The sequence below is a fragment of the Penaeus chinensis genome, chromosome 12, assembly GCF_019202785.1.
Source record: "Penaeus chinensis breed Huanghai No. 1 chromosome 12, ASM1920278v2, whole genome shotgun sequence".
NCBI lineage: Eukaryota > Metazoa > Arthropoda > Malacostraca > Decapoda > Penaeidae > Penaeus > Penaeus chinensis.
The window spans coordinates 5,014,842-5,034,841 of record NC_061830.1 but is presented as its reverse complement, the minus strand read 5'-3'; the positions used below and the strand labels follow the sequence as shown (position 1 = coordinate 5,034,841).

Sequence of the window (20,000 nt, the reverse complement as noted above, 5' to 3'; positions counted from 1 at the left end):
CATCATCATTACTCCCCTTTTATCACAACCCCACTAACGCCCCCCTTCCCCCTCTCTCCCTCTCCCCCCTGCAGACTGCCCCGCGGCTGAAGATCAGGTCGAGAGGTTTCCTTGCCCGTCGCCAGACCGCATGGGACGATATCGTTGTATTGACGACCACGTGTTGTGTGACGGTTTCATAGACTGTCCGTCAGGAGAAGATGAAGACAGACGTCAGTGTATGTTTTATAAAACGGTAAGTGTGGGAGTTTGATTGTTTGTTTGTTTGTTGTTGTTTTTTTTGTGTGTGTGCGGTGTCTGTTTGGGGTTGTTGTTTTTGTTTTTTTGTTTTTGGCTTGGTTGCTTGATTTGGGTTTTGATTGTGAGGTGTCTTGCTGATGTAGTTTAAGGTGGTGGTGATGATGATTTTGTTGTTGTTGTTGTTGTTTTGTGTGTTGTTAATGTTGTTGTGATTGTTGGTGGTGCTGGTTTTTTTTTCTTCTTTTTTTGCTAGTTTGTTTGTAGTTTATGCATGTTTGCCTTCATGATTGGCACGTGCTCAGTTTCCTATTTTCTTCTTCCTTTCTCTGTTTTTTTCATGTAACCCCTTTCTTTCTTTCTTACTTCCTTCCTTTCATTCTTTATAATACTCTCTTTCTCTTCCTCTTTTTATTTCGTTCCATCTATTCATACCTCTTATCAACACGATTTTTTCCCCTAACTATCTGACTGTGTGTTTGCCTGTCAGTCTAATTTGTGTTTGTCTGTCTATCTCTATATCTATTTACAGCATGCATTTACTTATTTCTTCTTTATTTTTCTCTCATGTTCCTTTGTTTACCCATCTGTTCAATTCTGGTAGCATGGATCTGTTGCATGAAAGGGGATACTTCACTTGCAAAATCTAAATTTGGAAATGAAAATATACTATTCAGTCACCTATCCACTGTATTTGCATGCAAGGAAATTAGATAGATAGAATTATGATCAAATGAATAAAATACACACACACACACACATAACTACACGTTGGATTAAACTTTATCAGTAATTTATCCTACATCGATTTGAATATCATATTAGTCTATACTTTTCACGAGAGATGAAAATAGATACAGTGATCCAATTTCATTGCATAATCAAAATAAAAAGAACTTTAGTGTGTAATAAATATGACGCAAGACTCATATTTGCGATTACTTTCTTTGAGTAAACAAGACAGAGATTCTTATTATGTTATCAACTCGGTTTCTCATCTTGTAAGCATGTTTCTAATACTTTTTGGACAGAATCAAAACTAATCTATAGGAATAAGAAACAAAAGAGCATCGTGTAGTTGTTGTTGCTTATTGATTTCCTTATTCCTTGTTTTTTTCCCGTTTCTCTCTGTGTATGCATAGTGATAGGGAGAGAAGAAGTAAAGGAGAGGATGAGAAGGAGGAAGGGAGAGAGGAAAGGGGTGGGAAGAAGAGAGGGAGAATGAAAACAAAAGTCTGAATAGGAGAGGAAGGGGAGGAGAGAGAGAGATAGTGAGAGAAGAAGAAGAAAAAGAAAAAGAAAAAGGGAAAGGGAAAGTGAGAAACAGATTTAAAGAAATAGATAAACAGACATACTGTAAATCGGTAGATAAGAATACGGACAGACAGAGAGAGAAGTGAGGAAAGAGGAGGGAAAAGGAAAAGAGAGAGAAAGGCAGAAAAAAGGTAGACGTCGAGAGTGACACTAACTCTTCCCTTAAGATTATCCTTTCATCCACATCACCTCATCCACATCTCTCCCTCTCCCTCCCTCCACTCCATCTACTTCAACTTAAAACAACTCCATAAACACATATATCCACTTTTCCCCTTCCACCAGTTACCATTTTCCAGATAAATACTTATCCACAATAACTGTTGTTTATTTGGTACACAATCTACGGTAATGTAACCCAGATTTCAAAGGAGAATTAGTTTATAAAATGTTGAAGTATTTTTTTTCACATGTAAGAGTACACAGGTTTACGAATGTTAATAGCAGAAGCTAGCTATAAATTTCGCAATAGAAATAATGGCAGCATTTTGATGCTGTTGTGCGTTTGTGAAAAAGTGATAGAGAGAGAGAGAAAGAGAGAGAGAGAGAGAGAAAGAGAGAGAGAGAGAGAGAGGAGGGGGCAGGAAAGAGAGAGAGAGAAAGAGAAAGAGAGAGAGAGAGAGAGAGAGAAGAGAGAGAGAGAGAGAGAGAGAGAGAGAGAGAGAGAGAGAGAGAGAGAGAGAGAGAGAGAGAGAGAGAGAGAGAGAGAGAGAAAGAGGGAGAGGCAAGGAGAGAGAGAGAGAAAGAGGGAGAGGCAAGGAGAGAGAGAGAGAGAGAGAGAGAATGTGTTTGTGTGTACACATATGAATAGCCTTTATGTATGTATCTGTACTCTGCATATGGGAATCTATTGCGTATCTCTAACCCCTATATGTGCACTCTCTCTCACTTATCCATCCATACGGACATACATACATACATTATATACAAACATGTAAACATACATACGCATTCGAGACGTCTCATTAATAATTCCAACCTTCCTACTCCATCCTACCCCCCTCTAACCTTCCTACCCCCTCCTCCTGTGCCCCTCCTACCCCTCTTGCCTTCCCTGCTACTCTTCTCCTATCCCTCATATGCCCCTTCTATCCTTCCTACCCCGCTACCACCCTCCCTACCTCCTGCCACCCCTCCTATACCATTCCTACCCCCCCCCCCCTCCTTCCTCTCTTGTCTTCCCTCCTACACGCTTCCACCCCTCCTACCCCCTCCTACCCCCTCCTACCCCCACCCGCCTCCCCTGAGTTCACACTTCGACGGTGAGAACTAATGAAGAGGTATCCATATCTTAATGATCGCTGGAAGGTTGGGAGAGAAAGTTGGGGGAAAGTTGGGGAAGGGTTGGGGGAGAGTTGGGGGAGGGTTGGGGGAGAGTTGGGGGAGAGTTAGGGAGAGTTGGGGAGAGTAGAGGGAAAGTTGTGGTAGTGGAAGGGGGGTGGGGAATCTAAGGGGTGGTAGGAAGTGGAAGGGGGGATGGAAAGGCTGTTTTTGGTCAAGACTGTTGGAGTAAGTGTCTGGTTGGTGGGGTTTAGTGGGGATTAGGACATAGAGAGTTAAATACCCCCTTCTTTTTTGTCCTTTATCTTCTCATCCCCTCCCTATCACACATCCTCCACCTCCTCCCCAACTTCCACCCTTCCAACCCCTTCCCCATTTTCCCCCCTCCCCCTCCTCTTCTTCCTCCCTCTCCCCAACATCCTTCCCTCCCTCCCCCTCCACCCCCTTCCCTACTTTCCCTCCTCCCCCTCCTCCTCTTCCTCCCTCTCCCCTCCACCCTTCCCTCCCTCCCCCACCACTCCCTTCCCCACTTCTCCCCTCCCCCTCCTCCTCTTCCTCCCTCTCTACCACATCCTTCCCTCCCTCCCCCACCACTCCCTTCCCCACTTCTCCCCTCCCCCTCCTCCCCCTTCCTCCCTCTCCCCTTCACCCTTCCACCCATCCACCTCCCCCCCCTCCCCCACTTCTCCTTTTCTCCCACTTCTTCCCTCCCTCTCCCCTCCACCCTTCCCTCCCTCCCCCTCCACCCCCTTCCCCACTTTCCCCCCTCCCCCTCCTCCTATTCCTCCCTCCCTGCACGATTGCTCTCATTAGTTATGATAATCGCCAATCGTGGTTGTTAAGAGGGTTGTGATCCATCATTACTGTCTGTCATCCGGAAACACAATTTGCTCGAGTGTGGCATAGAAAGACATCGGTGTTGTTGTTGTTTTGGTTGTTTTTGTTATTGTTGTTGTAGTTGTTGCTTTGTTTTGTTGCTGTTGTTTTTGTGGGGGTTTTTTGTTTGTTTTTTGCCCATGGCGATTTTGTTTGTTGCATCATAAACTGAATATCTCAACTCTCTCATGTCCTCTTTTCCTGTCAGAGATAGATAGTTAGATAGTTAGATAGATAGATAGATAGAGAGAGAGAGAGAGAGAGAGAGAGAGAGAGAGAGAGAGAGAGAGAGAGAGACAGATAGATAGATAGAGAGAAAGAGAGAGAGAGGAAAAAAGCAGATAGATAGATGGTCAGATAGTCAGATAGAAAGATAGACAGATAGTTAGGTGATAGGTAGATAGATAGATATGTAGATAGATTGATATTCATACATATTGTTTTTTAAGTGTTAATTCTATTCTATATGCTTGCGTCATTGCATGTGTTTGTATATGCGTTTGTATGTTTTTACTTATAAGTAATATATAAGTGTATATATTGCAATTTATCTCTGATATAATACCAGATTTCAAGGTAATAAATTAAATAACAAATATTCTGGTTTGTTTATATGATATATTATTTCCCTACAGATTAATTTTTATCTACTAACTGGTCAACCGAACTAACCAACTTTTTTTCTCTCTTTTTTCTCCCCCGTTCCCCACCCATTCCTCCTCCTCCTTCCTTCGTTCATCTATGTCTTGTCCTTCTTTTCCATCGTTCTTTTACTATCAACGCCTTTCCACTATATTTAATCTCTCTCTATCTATCTATCTATCTATCTATCTATCTATCTATCTATCTATCTATCTATATACCTATCTATCTATCTATCTATCTATCTATCTATCTCTCTCTCTCTCTCTCTCTCTCTCTCTCTCTCTCTCTCTCTCTCTCTCTCTCTCTCTCTCTCTCTTTCACCTTCTCTCTCCCTCTCCCACTCTCTCTGTCTCTCTCCGTCTTTCTCCCTCTCTCTCCCTCCTTCTCCCTCTTTCTCCGTCTTTCTCCCTCTCTCTCCCTCCTTCTCCCTCTCTCTCCCTCTCTCTCCCTCCTTCTCCCTCCTTCTCCCTCTCTCTCCCTCTCTCTCCCTCCTTCCCCCCTCCGCAGACGAAAGCCCACTTGGATGTGTTGGCGGACGCAATCATCCGATGGGCTCGAGGTGGCAAATAAGTCGAGAGAAGGAGGAACTACAACCCTCCCCCCTTCCCTCCCTCCCCTTCCCTCCCTCCCCTTCCCCCTCCCTCCCCTTCCCCCTCCCTCCCACCCTCCCCTTTTTCCCCCTCCCTCCCCCTTTTCCCCCAAAGCCCCGTCTCTCCTCTCTCCCAATCTTTTCCTATATACAATGATAAAAGATGAAGAGAAGGAGATATGATGAAATTATTCCCGTTCTCCGCGCTCCTCCTCTTCTTCTTCCTTCCTCTATCCCCAACCTTACTCCCACCTCCTCCACCTCCTCCTCCTCCTCCTCCTCCTCTTCCCCCAAATACGCAAAATAGCGAACAGTCGACCCAGCCTCCGTCCCCAACATCCCCCTTACCCCCTACACACTCCACCCCCCCCCCCCCATACACACAGACATCTCTTCCTTCCTTCAAACTCCCCCTCCTTCCCCCTTCCCCCCTTCCTCACCCCCTTCCTCTACCCCCCAACTCCCCTTTTCTCCCCTCACCGCCCCCTCCTCGCGCCTGCACTTTCGCCAAAAAAAAAAAAAGCCGAGAGGAAAAAAAAGAATAAAAAAGAATTATTTTGCACGAATAAAGGAACGAATTTTAGCGCACGAGGGATGTGTGAAGTGGAGACAGAGGAAGAATAAGAAAGTCGAAAACAAAATAAAACAAAAACATAAAAAAAATATATCTCTATATATATTTTAAGAAAATGATAATATACCCCCAACCGCCCCCCCCCCCCCTTCCCCACCCCAATGAGATAATGGAAGATACAGAAGAGGCAAGTTAAGAAAAAAAAAAATATAAATAAACTTGCCATTATGAATTTATATCCCCCTCCTACCCCCACACCCACCCAACCCCCACCCCCATTTTTAAAAGAATAATAATACTTATATATATATATGATAATACTTATATATATATATGCATACATATATATATAAATGATAAACCAATATTCAAACTTTCCTGTAGGGCAATAAAGCGCAATACCACCGTAAGCTAAACAAAAAAAAATAAATAAATAGAATAAAAAAAAAATAAAAAGATTTAAAGAGATGGAAACGGTGTCGTGTCTGGCAAAGAATTTTACGTGTTTTTTTTTATAAATATATTCATTTAAGTGATTTACTGGATGCATATCGATGGTGGTGGCATAATAATAATAATAATTAATAATAATAATAATAATAATAAATAATGATAAACTAATAAGTAAATGAAATCCACCCTTTCATAACCTTCCCCCCCAACCCCACCCCTACCCCCCCAACCTTTCTCTAAGCCCCGCCCACAAACCTGGCCTCCCAACCCCTACCTCCAAACAAGTGACGAAGGATGGCAATACTTTATTCAGCTTAAGCACCTTATAAGGAGGAGAAGAAAAAAAAAAGGTCAAAAGCAAGATAAAAAGAAAAAAAAAAAAGATTTCAATACGACATTCGAAAACGGTATGTTCACTCAGCGTGGCGGAACACCCTCCTCCTCCTTCTCCTTCTTCTCCTCCTCCTCCTCCTCTTCCCCATCCTCCTTCTCCTCCTCCTCATCCTCCTCTCCTCCTCCTCCTCCTCCTCCTCTCCCTCTCCGCCAAGCCGATGATGAATGGAATAACAAGAAAGTGAGAGAGATACATACATACATACATAGAAGGAGGACATTTTTACATATTGGGATGTTCTGCACCATCTGGGTTGTATTTTTTTCCCTTGTCTGTTTGTTTTATTATCTCCCGGCCACCGATCGCAAAGAGGATGACCTTAGATGACCTTTTCCGCGAGCACTTGATGACCTAATGACCCCGACCTGAGCCACGGGGTTCACTAGGTCACTCACTGTGTTCCCGGATGGCCTCCAGACGCCATGGTGCCGCTGTCAAGATGGCGTCGACCGGTTCTCAAGCAGACAGGCCTTGGACATCACAAGAGCTACATGGCGTCATTGGTTGTTGTGGTCACGTGGTTTTCTTGACGGAGGTTCGTTACCATCCGCGAAAGAAGAAGAAGACAAAATAAGAATAAAGAAAAGAGCTAAACAACCAAAAAAAGAAGGATAAATATTTGGCCTTTCTGTGCAACAACATCCGCCTCCACGCACCCCCCTCCCACTACCTCTATCATGGCCTCAGCAACGCCCCGAAACGTCTCCGAACGGTGATCTCAGCTCGCGCCTTTGATCAGCCGAGTCGATCAGCCAGCCACGCCGCCGGGAACTCACGAGCAAGACGTCCGGCGGCGCGAGGACGGAGTAGTAGCGACGGTACGCAAAGGGCGCCTCCACCTGCGTCGGACCGAGCTTCGACGCTCACGTAACAGCAAGGGTGGTCTGATTCCATGCTACTTAACAGGAGACTCATCAACATCTAAAACTAATATATATAATGATGAAACAAAGTCTCGAGTATTTGCCCTACATTCGCAAACACGAAAAAAAAATATTAAAATGCAGAAGTGAGAAGGAAATACGAGGTCCTAAAAACCAATTCCTGAAGACCTGTGCGAGGAGGGTTCAGACGCCATGCGGTGAAGACTTCATCGTAGACAGTCTCTTTGGTGATGGCTTGTGTGACCCTTGACCTGACCTGACCTCGGTAGATACACCATTCATACACCCTTGTTAGGAAGTCGACCTCCTTGGTCACGACTCAAACGGCGTCGCACGGTGCCCTTCTTTCCCTGAAGTGACGTCGTGTCTGAAAGAACCAAGGCCTGCCAGCCAATCAGCGACGCGAACCAGGACCTACCAGCGAATCAGCGACGCAAAATCAGGACCTACCAGCCAATCAGCGACGCGAACCAGGACCTACCAGCCAATCAGCGACGCGCTCCCGGAAGAACCATCAGCTCCTGGGCGAACCGAAGACACAAGAAGACCGAAGGACTCACTTCGAGGTCTGCCGCGGGTGGGACCGTCTCCTCCGCCTTCTCCTTCGACGCCTCCTCCTCCCTCCCCCCCCTCCCAGACTCTCCAGCCCTCGGACACCGGCAGGGAAAAAGGTGGAGATGGAGATCACAAAGGAAAACACGGCGAAGAAGGAACGAAAGCAAGATTCCTGTGACTCCCCGAATCAATCTCTCTGGAACGGAACTACAGCGGAAAGAGGAACGAGATGGAAACGATGATGACGATAATGATGATGATAATTTAAATGTATAATGAAGAAAAAAAAAACAAATCAGCAGAAATCTTTACCACCTTGGGGATACTGACTGATTAATTTCCATATTGTTAGCCCAGGGTCTAGAGGCAAACCTCCCCAGAAAGAATATTCAAAAAAAGAGAAAAAAAAAGAGTTTTATCTTCCCCTTTTAAAAGAAATTATATACATATATATTCGCTGATCTACTAGTCGTCCTCACCGATTTTGTGATGTTGTATGTGTTGTATCTGGATACCCCTCTAGGCCCTCCCCCTTCCCTTCACCCCCCACCCCGGTAGCTATGGTGATGGTACCACTGACCAAGCGTTCCAGGATGCCATTGTTGACTATGGGAATTTTACCCTCTTGATATTTTTTTTTTTCTGTTTCTTTTTCACTTCTAAAATGAGAGCTAGAATGTCTCAAGATCCCTGAGCTGGTCACTGGTAACATCACTTGCACGAGGACGAATATATATATACATAAATATATATAAATATATGTTTGTTATGTATCATTTGTTTTTTGGAAATGTGGCTAAGATTGTGTATTATGAAATATATCTATATAGAAGCATAATTTCCCATACATATTGTTGTTTTTGGTTCCAAGATGATTTGTCTAAAAGTGACTTAAGACCAAAAGGCTACATAAGTATTCACTGTAGCTTCTACCTATGGATTTTTATGTACAATTTCACGCTCGCAAGATACAGACAAATGTAGAAATACAGAAAGAAAGAAATAACATTTCTATAAAAAAAAAACTATTATATATCTTTTTTTTAAATCTAATAACGAAAACAAATATTTGACTGTGTTGATTGAAGCTTAAAGCCAAAAAAAAAAAAAAAAAAAAAAAAAAAATATCCATATATACATAAAAAAGTGTCAATAGAAAAAAATAATAATAATGTAAATACACGTGGTATCAGAGCGTGGAAAAGAGAGCGCGAGAGAGACAGCATCAGCTCAGAACAGCTGATCGGATCTCGAGTGAGTGGAAGTGTGGGAGTGGCTGATTATCACGAGGCTGTGCTCTTACATTCGACCCTCACTCCCACCCACCTTCGCCTCCAAATTATCATCATGATTGTCCAAAGAGCGAAAGCGAAAGAGAGAGAGAGAGAGAGAGAGAGAGAGAGAGACAGAGAAGGAGAGACTGAAACCAGGGAATCCAGCAGGGATCATAAGAATATAAATTGATTAAATGGATAAGATAACAAATCAATCATGATAATTAAAAAAAAAAAACACTTCTGATATTTTTTAAAAAATGTATTTTAGCCCATGTCACTCAGGTCAAAGTAGGGCTCTGTGGGTAGTCCAGCTGGTGCCACGCCAGCTGAGGGAGGGAGTTTGACCACCTGGATGCTTTCGGGACGACGTGGTTTAGGTAAGAGGAAGGACGAGGGAACCAGAGAGAGGCATAGAAGGAGGAGGAGAGAGAGGGAAAGAAAAAGTAAAAAAGGGGGGAGGGAGAAACGGAAGGAAGACGAGCGTTCGTCACACCTCGCCCCTTTCTTCTTCTTCTTCTTTCTTGCCTTTCTCTCCCCTTCGTTCTCTTTCTGCTTCCTTCTCCCTTCGATATCCTTTAGTCGTCCTTCGTCCAGGGGATCCTCTTGGGGGGGTGGGGGGAATCACGTCCTCCCTCCTCAGGTGAAGCTCCTCTCCCTCACCTAACCACGACCCGCTCACCAAGGTGCTCTCCTTAACAAAGAAATGAAGAAAAAAAAATACAAACAAATTCTCTCTGTATTTTGTTACTGTTATTGTCATTTTACATGGACTTCTCCAACCACTTGTATTCAGCCGCAGGAACATCTTGTGAGTTAAAAAGCCTCCTAAGAAAGTGTTAACTAAAAGCCATATTGACCAATAGGTGAAGAAAACTGCTGAAAGTGTCATGTTTGCCCAAAAGAAGAAAAAACAATATTCTGACTATAAACATCCTTACAAAATGGTCATGAAATCCATTACTCAGCAAATTGTCTTTTTTATCAACTCCTTGACGAATTGTAATTTCGTTTGGTCATACAAAATGAGTGTCTATATTAGACTGCCTTTATAAATATGAATAGTCCCACGACAGAGCTTAAGACGGCTAAATATATAAGCTATAAAACAGACCAATAGCTTAAAGGGAATAGAGAATCAGGAAAAAAATATATATATTATAAAAATCATCCTTTTCTCTATCTCTTGTTCTTTGTCGTCGTTTTTTTTTTTTTTTTTTTTTTTTTGTGTGTGTGGTTTCCAAAAATACATACACTATGACAAAAACATGTATAATTTGTTTGGGAATGGATGTCTTACGCTGAAATATAAGACTTGTCACTATTATGTGTGGAGTTAGTTCATGCCTCAATTGCTGGTGCTTCATTAGTCGCTGCATAGTTAGTTAATTACTCTCTAACTGACGCTTCGCTAATTTGATTTCTCACCAATTGATGCTTCACTAACTGGCAATATAACTTTGATAACCAGTGCACTTCTGGCCAACAATCCAGTTACGTCACAAGGAGTTGTCTCAATGACGTAGCGGGATTGGAGGACTGATGAGTAGACACTATCTATCTGCTTGTTAAGGTAAGGCAATTCAAATATATATATCTTTTTGTTGTTATAGCTGACAAGTATACATATTCAGGTGACATCGCAAAAATAATCAGGATTTTTTAACCGATACTTTATGTCTGAAGAAGAATGGGATTTTAAGATAGTGTTGATGGTTATGATAATGATAATAATGATAATAGTAATAAAGATTAAAATGTTAATAATGATCATGGTAATAATAACACTAATAACACACTAATAATAACAATAATAATAACAATAACAATAATAAAAAACAAGAAAACTAGAAAACATAAATCGAGGCTTTGAAGAAGAAAAAAAAATATATAAAAAAAAATTACCAAATTTCTCAGGGCGTTGGATAGCCATAAAGTTTTGTTCCTATCCTATACCTGTTACCTGTGCCATAGAATTAACAAATAATTAACAACAGCTTTTTGTCCTAAGTAGGACACCTTTTTTTTTTCTTATTTTGGGTCTTTTTAAATTGTATTCTATTGTTGCTGTTGTTGTTTCCTTTCCATTATTGTTGTTCACTTTGGTTATTCTGTTATAAACCCCATTTTTTTCTCACTCATATTTGCCAAGAATAGTCTTTCTTTGAAGAAGGATACAGAGTTTTGTCTTATTTGGCAAAACTACTGTGATTAATCAAGAAAATGAGTTAATTAAGAAGGGAAAAATTAAGAAGAAAGCGATAAAATGCGTGAATATAGAAAGGCTGATAGTTTCTCCTTTAAAAAAAAAAGTTGCATATAAATATAGATTCTTGAAGAAGAGGTGTTTTGATTTATTGATCATATGGAACATTTTGATCAGTCTGTTAAATTGTGAATTATTTTCTGTCTATGCTCATTCTCTGACTCCCATTTATTTATATAATCTCCTTTTCACCATTTCTTCTCTCTGTTCTGTTTCTTTCTTTTTGTGAGATTCTATAAAGAGAAAAAAATATATTTTCTCGCAGCAACCAAGAGACGAGTCGTAGAGTTGGCAACACCTGCACAGACAGACAGACAGACTTACCTGTAAATTAGTCCTCCTTCCCATCTCATCTCCTCCCGCCTGCGCCCTTCCAGCTTCCCCTCTGGAAGGAAGGGGGGAGGGGGGAGGGGGTGTGAAGGATTAAAAAAAAAACGGGGGGGGACTTTTTGTTCAAACCTCTGGCGGCGTGGCGGTGACCCAAAGGCAATAATGGGGGTGTAGGCAGACCTTTCTCTCTCTCTCTCTCTTATCCCCCCTTTTTGTTAAATCTTTCCTTGTTTTTCTCTCTCCCTCTCCCTTGCTCTCTTCTTTTTTTAGATATATATAATTATTTTTCCACCCCGAACCGGGCGGGGAGGCGTGAGGCGATGTCTGCCCCTCGGCCACGCCCCCCCGCCCCCGGCCCCCGCACCACCACCCCCGCCGCCGCCGCCGCCGCCGCACCCGCAGCCGCCGCCACCTGCACCAAGGGACAGACGCTGGGCCGCCCTTGCACTGGAAGTTCTCGTTCGAGTGCGTTGTTTTCATTTAACATAGGAACATGAAGACTGATGATATTTATATAGTATATATATATTATGATACTGAAGTGTTCTCTAAACACCATGCCTGTGTGATACTGTGGAAATGTTTCAAGCTGTGCCTGTACAAGGCGCGTGGCGTAGACAGCCTGGGTCCGCCGCACCCGGGCCGCCCATCCCCGCGGTCAGCCGCTCAGGCCCGCTTGCGGCGCGACCCCCCCTGCCGCGGCGGCGCTCGGGGGCGCAGGGCATCGGGCGGGCCGTCCCCTCCCCTGCGCCCTGCCCCCGACCCCCGCCGCGGCGCAGCACACCGCCGCCCCGGGCCCTGGGGGCCCTCCGCCGCCAGGGCCACGGGCGCGGCCCCCTGGGGTCATACGCTTTCGGTGTATCCGGCACGGCCTCGCCTGCGTGCCGTGTTGCCTCACACTCCCTCCCCTTCGCACACGCCGTTCACACCACCGAAACCACGCCCACTCACCGCCCATCACGCCCTCTCCCACGCCCCTTACGTCGCTACGTCCCTCCCTCAGCCAGCCAGCTAGAGGCAGCCCCCGAGGCACTCGAAGACCTTTTGCACAGCTGCTCACTCTGTAGCCATCTCCTCCTGCTAAACCGAGCTCTCTCTCCTCCGTTTTTACCTTTCCTTTATCATCTTAACCTCTCTTTGGATCCTCTCGAGATGTTTATTATCATTATCTCTCTCTCTCGTTATCTTTCCTTTTTTCGCAACCTCCGCTATGCCCAGTCCCTGAATTTCCCTCCTGTTTATGCACCGTCGCTCACTCTTCTAATATCCACTTTTAAACTTCAAAATCCACCTCCAATATCCACATTCCCTCCACCGTGGATTCTGCAGAAACGAAGCCGCAAGTTCCCTTCATCTGAGAACCTCTTACCCGAAAAAAAAAAAAAAAAAAAAAAATATCGCCATATACTTTTTGGTTTCATTATTATAATTCGTCTTCTACACTCTCGTTTCCTCCTTCCTTTTTAAGTTTAAACAAAAAAAAAGTCTTCCCTCCTTTTCGCTTCATTCTTTTGTTCGCGCTGATCACCTCACCCCCCCTCTCCTCCCTCACCCCACATCTCCTCCTCCCCCCCCCCCCCCACCCACCCCCATGGCTCGGCCAGTCATCCATGCACAATACTCAACCCTTTACTTTAGTCGTTTTGTCCTCGAACTTACGTTTCGGTCAGTCCTCCACCTCTTTTTCACGCGCAAGTTATCTTTCTTTGTTTTCCACTTCTGGGCCTGATGTTGATGTATGATTTTACCAGATTTTGCCATATATATATATATATATATATATATATATATATATACATAAACTCGTTGCAGCGGCATCAAAGTTCTGAATGACGTAATATTACCGAATCATTAGTGTGGACTTTGGAACTGGATGTGTGTTGAGCAACCATGTTCTCTCTTTCCCTTTCTCTCTCTCTCTCTCTCTCTCTCTCTCTCTCTCTCTCTCTCTCTCTCTCTCTCTCTCTCTCTCTCTCTCTCTCTCTCTCTCTCTCTCTCTCCCTCTATCTATCTATCTCTATCTCTCTTGTCTTCCTCTTCGTCTTTTGTTTTATAAAAATCCCGATAAAACATCGTTACCGCAAGCGACAAATACCATTTCATTTCCATAGGCCTAAAAATGGTTGCACTAATTCAGTTAGGTTTTGCTCTCTATGTTAATTAGAAACAAAAATCGGTTGAGATGCGCAATGCCATTGTCACTTCGTCTTCTGTTTATTATTTTGTTTGGCGATTATTCCATTAACTTTATTCATTTGATTATTAATTCCTTTATGATGTCACAGGAAGTCATCTCTTACAGGTAGGCCGTTCTTCATTTTTGTTTCCCCCTACCTATTTGTTTTCTTTTCGCTCTAATATTCTCAAAAAAAAAAAAAAAAAAAAACCTTCCTCTCCCTGTTATCACTTATATACATTTTTTTCTATTTGTTTCGTTTTTTTTTTCTACTTTTAATCCTTGCCTTCGGGAAGTTCATATTATATCTACTTGTGTCTCTCTGTTTATCTATCCGTGTTGCTATTTGTTCGTCTGTGTACAGAGATTGATCTATGGGTATGCAAATGCACATATATATATAAATATATATATATATATATATATATATATATATATATATATATATATAATATGTGTGTGTGTTTTCACCCTCCCTCTCTCTCTGTCTCTCTCTGTCTCTCTCTCTCTCTCTCTCTCTCTCTCTCTCTCTCTCTCTCTCTCTCTCTCTCTCTCTCTCTCTCTCTCTCTCTCTCTCTCTCTCTCTTCAGTCTTGCGTCTCACTCGGACTCGACCAGTAGAGTCACTCATTTTAGATTCTTATCTTATCTCCCCCCCCCCCCCACCACCACCGCCGGCACCACTCTCTACCCCCTCCTCCTCCCCTTCCCCTATCACACATCTCCCCCCCCCCCTTCAGGTAATTTAAGATGATTATATGAGGATGACTTACCGGATATTGATTCTTATGACTTCATGTTAAGTTCGATGAGGAAGATTCTTCTTTTCGTTTCGTTTTTTAGGAGGTGCAATATTCACTTTATTTAGTCGAGGCGAGTCCTTCAAAATGAATCATCTAAAATCGTGATTAAAACAGTTTATCATTATTTCACTGAGTCATTAAGTCAGTCAGTCAGTCACTCTTCTGGTGTGAGGTTCTTCAGGCACAGTCTATTACCCCCACCCCCATCCCCCACCATCACCCCCCCCCCTCTCTTCTTCCCCTTCTCCTCCTCCTCCTCCTTCGTCTTTCATCTTCTTCGTTATTCTGACTTACCGTCCTTTCAAATTACCTCTTTCTCTTCCTCTTCCCTCTTCTTCTTCCCCTCTTTCTTACCAAAAACGTACAACGCACACCCTCCTTTCCCCTCCCTCCCTCCCTCCACCCTCTCCTCTCCCCCTGACTGTACGCACAAACCCCCTCACCCCTTCACTCCCTCACCCCCACCCCATCCCCACCCCTCCCCCCGTCTCACTTTGCAATGGTACTCATTCTGAATTATATCCTAGTGTTTATATCAATGCAATATACTCTGTTTAGTAAAGTTAAGTGCATAAGTAATATCAGTAGATTATTATTTCCCCCTTTTAATAAAGAATGTCACGATAAACCATCTACGTCTTAAATCTGTGTTCTTCGTTATTAGAAACTAAAGCGTTATCATAAACGGAAAAAAAAAACGTTTTTTTTTTTTTCGTAAAAGAGAGAGATAGATTTTCCTCAGAAGGAAAACATCAGAAACTCCCAATGTGTTTTTTTTTTCTAATCCATCAAAATGTATTATTCAGTGTAATATTAAGTGTACTACTTAATGTACCATACTTATTGATCATTGCACCTACTACTAGAAACAAGCATATGTGGCGGAAATGAAGCGGACGTAATGACTCATACCACCACCACCCATATATATATATATATATATATATATATATATATATATATATATATATATATATATATATATATATATATATATACATGTACATACACATATGTATGTATGAATATATGTATATGTATACGTATATATAAATATATATATATATATATATTTATATTTATATTTATATATGTATGTATATATATATATAAATTTATATGAAACGAGCCACCGGCAAGCCTCTATTCCGCCATGTACGCAGCACTGCACGCCGAAGGAACGGTCTAACGTTAGCCTTGCAGATTTTGAAACGTTTCAGCCTAACCACGCCTCTCAAAAAAAATACAAAAAAATATATATAAATAAAAATAAAAAGCAAAAAAGATGTGTTATTCGCATAAGTACGTGTAGTAGGTAATAATTGCTAATTCTAATATTATTACTAATGATACTACTACTCCTAATGATAATAATTGTGTTAATACTGAATATAATAATAATGATAATAATAATAAAAGTAATAATACTAAAGCTAGCACTATCAAGTGATTATGATGTGGATTGTCTTATGTGTATATGTACATATATATATATATATATATATATATATATATATATATATATATATATATATATATATATATATATATATATATAAATATATATACATATATATATATATGAATATGTATATATACATGCATACGTATGTGTGTGTATGTGTACACACACACACACACATATATATATATATATATATGTATATATATATATATATATATATATATATATATATATATATATATATATATATATATATATATATATATATATCGGTAACTCTAGTACTAGAGGTCTAGTATTGGTCGTCGTGAGGAGCTCTGTGTTTATGGTGTTATTCGAATTGCTGTCGTCATGACTCACACCACTCATAACCCACCCCCACCCCCACCCACCCCCATCTCCCCCTCTCATTTCTCCTCACCAGATGTGATACATTACCCCCTCCCTCCCCCCCACCACCCCACACCTCCCACACTCCCACTTTCCTTTTCATCCTTAGATATACAAATGACTACGTGTATATATGCATATGTAAATTATTTTTTTCCTCAGATACGTATCATTGTTAACCAAGATCCTCCGCCCTCCTCCTTTGCCCCCCCCCCCTCCTCCAAGATATGATTGATAGATTATCTACTAAAAAAAAGAGAGATAAATGAATTAAACATATCTAATCTTATTATAAATAAAAGATAAAAAGGAAAAAAGATAACCCCTCTAAAAATAACAAATGTAGCAATGGTAAATAATAATAAGAAAAAAAATAAATCAGGTCGGCCTTATGTGCTGTTTCCCCCACAGTTTCTCGAGAAAAAAAAAGTGTATAAACATATTTCAAAAGAAAATGTTATTTTTCTTAGATTTTATTTATTTATTTATTTATTTATTTTTTTTATCTGTCTCCTCTTTCTTTCCCTCTTTTGACCTCCTTTCTTCCCTCCCTCCCACCCACCCCCCCATTCTTTCTATATATCTCTTGCTTCCCCCCTCCCCTTGTCCCTTATATGCATAAAAAATATATAAATAATAATGTAGACATATAAAAATGTGAGATAAAATATATATTCGAATCCTGTAACATGTCTTGGGTTTTGCCTTATGTAAATTAGACACGAGTGTTAAATTCATTACCTTATTATTTTCTCCTTGTGTTTTTTTATCAATTTTTCTTTATACGTAGATAAAAAGAAATTGTTTAGATTTAATAATAATTTAGGGAGAAAAAAATAAATATTCACATTATATATCAGCATAGTAAGAGTTGATGATGATAATAATCATAATAATAATGATAATAATGATAATAATAAATATGATAATAATAATAATAATAATAACAATGATAATAATAACAATAACCATAACGATGCATTGGTAACCTTAATCCTAACAGGGGTGACTACGCAAGATTTTTTCTAATTCTTTTTCGTCATCCCAAAATACTTTGACGCCCTGACAAGTATCTCATTTTCAGTGTACTTTGCGTTACCGCCAAAGGTTTGAATAGGATCCCGTTTTCTCTCATGGATAGGATCCCGTTTTCTCTCATGGATAGGATCCCGTTTTCTCTCATGGATAGGATCCCGTTTTCTTTCCTGGATGGGATCCCGTTTTCTTTCCTGGATAAGAATCCGTTTTCTTTCCCAGATAGGATCCCGTTTTCTTTCCCGGATAAGATCCCGTTTTCTCTCCTGTCTCGGAACTCCTATATTTTTTTTTTTCTTATAACTAGAACTAATAGGTAACTAGCAATGGCGTTTATTTTGTAATTGTTGGTTAGCACGTATCTTCTCATATTTACCTCAGAAACCGCTCAGAAATCAGTAAAATATGTCTAGATATATATTTGATTTCTTAATGTGGACATTCCGCGATTGACAATATATTTTTCTATTATGTAAAATATTGTTCATTAAGAACTTGTTTGTTTTTTTCAAATATGTATATAAAGTGCCAAAATTGCCCGCCAAGAAGGAATTCCAACCACCGCAACGTTCAAATTAAATCAAATTTCTTTTTGTTTTTGTTTATTATTCACTCGGCAAAGTCTTGTGTGTATAATGTTTATAGGTAATACGTTTCGTTTGATAAAACGATGTGCTTTTGTTTCCTGATTCCTTTCGAGGGGATTCACGACCGCTTCTTTAAAAAGATTGAATTCCATTACGGAACTCAGTGACATTACTCATTAAGCATTATTTATTAGTAATACGAATGACGGAAATTCCTCATATGATTAAGAATATATGATTAAGTAACCCCTCCTCCCAAAAAAACGCAAAATAATAATCTGAAATTAAACGTACGGACAATCAAAAGTTTAACCAGACTGTTATAGGAGTCCAGATAATCATATAAAAAATATATATATATATAATTTAACTGTGTCAACTTGTTTCCGTCCTTATGATTTAGAAAGGGAAGTGTAGCGGCACTGATTTAAGTAAAGTGTGACGGTGTGATTAAGAAGGCTTGACAAAGACGCTCAAAAAAATTACCCCAAAAAAAAAAATAACCAAAAAACAAAAATAACAAAAAAAGGAAACGTCATTGGCAACGTTTTTTTGCGTTGTGTGTTTGTTCTGGATTCATTTCGTGGTTGATATAATTTCTAAAATCCTACTTTGATAAATGTTTATCTTATCATTGTAGTTTAGATTGCAAACAAGTCTGTTTACATATACAAGAAACATGTTTGTTTGTTTTTCTTTTATTGACGCAAATGGTAAAAAATATAGAAAACTTTCATTAGTATGAATTCATCAACTGGATTCCGTTTCTATATTAGTTGTGTGTTTTCGTAATCTAGTAATTCATTAAAATTTGGCCCCGTTCATCATTGCTGTCATTATTGTGTTAGGTAATTCAGCCTTCGTCAGGGAATGTTCATACTCTCTCTCTCTCTCTCTCTCTCTCTCTCTCCTCTCTCTCTCTCTCTCTCTCTCTCTCTCTCTCTCTCTCTCTCTCTCTCTCTCTCTCTCTCTCTCTCTCTCTCTCTCTCTCTCTCTCTCTTTCTATTAATCGTCCTTTCTATCCACCGTTCTATTTACTGTCTGTCTACCTATCAGTCATTCTGTTTGTATCTCAATCTCTCCATTTATATATCTACCATCCTATCTATTTCCTAAACTACCATAGATATTACTCCCTCTCTTGTACATGTTACTAAATTAATAATATCAGTAATATCTGTTTGACGTGTAACTTGTTCTAAAAAAAAAAATGAAGCATGCAACTGTATGGAAAAAAAATCTATATATCTTTTTCTCTGTAAGTGCAGGAAAAATACTATGAGGGGTATACACTTTATAATTTTATACACATATATTATGGTGTATTTGAATTACATTATTAAGCCATTTTAGGTGTTAAAACCTAAATAAGATGTTGCTAATGCTTATAAAGGAAACAGAGATTGATTAATGATTTAATGAAGTTGAACAGGAAAAATATAGGCCTATCACTTGTACATACATTCACAAGCATACCAACACATACATGTTATAATCTTGCTAATTTAACACTAATGTTCTTCTCTCTCTCTCTCTCTCTCTCTCTCTCTCTCTCTCTCTCTCTCTCTCTCTCTCTCTCTCTCTCTCTCTCTCTCTCTCTCTCTCTCTCTCTCTCTCTCACTCTCCTCCCTGTGTCTTCTTCCTATTTTCCTTCGCTTTTTCCCTCGCATTTTTAGTAGATGTTGGTTAAGAAAGGGTATTTTTTTAATTGATAATATATCTAGCAGAATCCCTGTTAATTCATAAACCGATTATAACATGTAGACTTTATAAGTCATTTTGTATGAAAGTGAGAAACAGAAATATGTCTGTCATCGTTGTCCTTACTGTTAAAAAAAATACATTATGGATCTTTGTTTTTCATTTGCGGTAT

At 40.4% G+C, this 20,000-nt stretch overlaps 2 protein-coding genes across 2 annotated transcripts in view; both read left to right on the top strand.

Annotated features, from left to right (window-relative positions):
• LOC125031192 overlaps positions 1–8,651 on the top strand; it is a 99,665-nt gene extending 91,014 nt beyond the window's left edge. Inside the window, exons 2-3 of the mRNA XM_047621796.1 lie at positions 75–235; positions 4,861–8,651. Coding sequence (XP_047477752.1) covers positions 75–235; positions 4,861–4,923 — 224 coding nt within the window. The 3' untranslated portion in view covers positions 4,924–8,651. The remainder of the gene's footprint in view (positions 1–74; positions 236–4,860) is intronic.
• Positions 8,652–11,992: 3,341 nt separating this feature from the next.
• LOC125031349 (basic proline-rich protein-like) overlaps positions 11,993–20,000 on the top strand; it is an 11,623-nt gene continuing 3,615 nt past the window's right edge. The window contains exons 1-2 of the mRNA XM_047622057.1: positions 11,993–12,137; positions 12,262–12,735. Coding sequence (XP_047478013.1) covers positions 11,993–12,137; positions 12,262–12,735 — 619 coding nt within the window. The remainder of the gene's footprint in view (positions 12,138–12,261; positions 12,736–20,000) is intronic.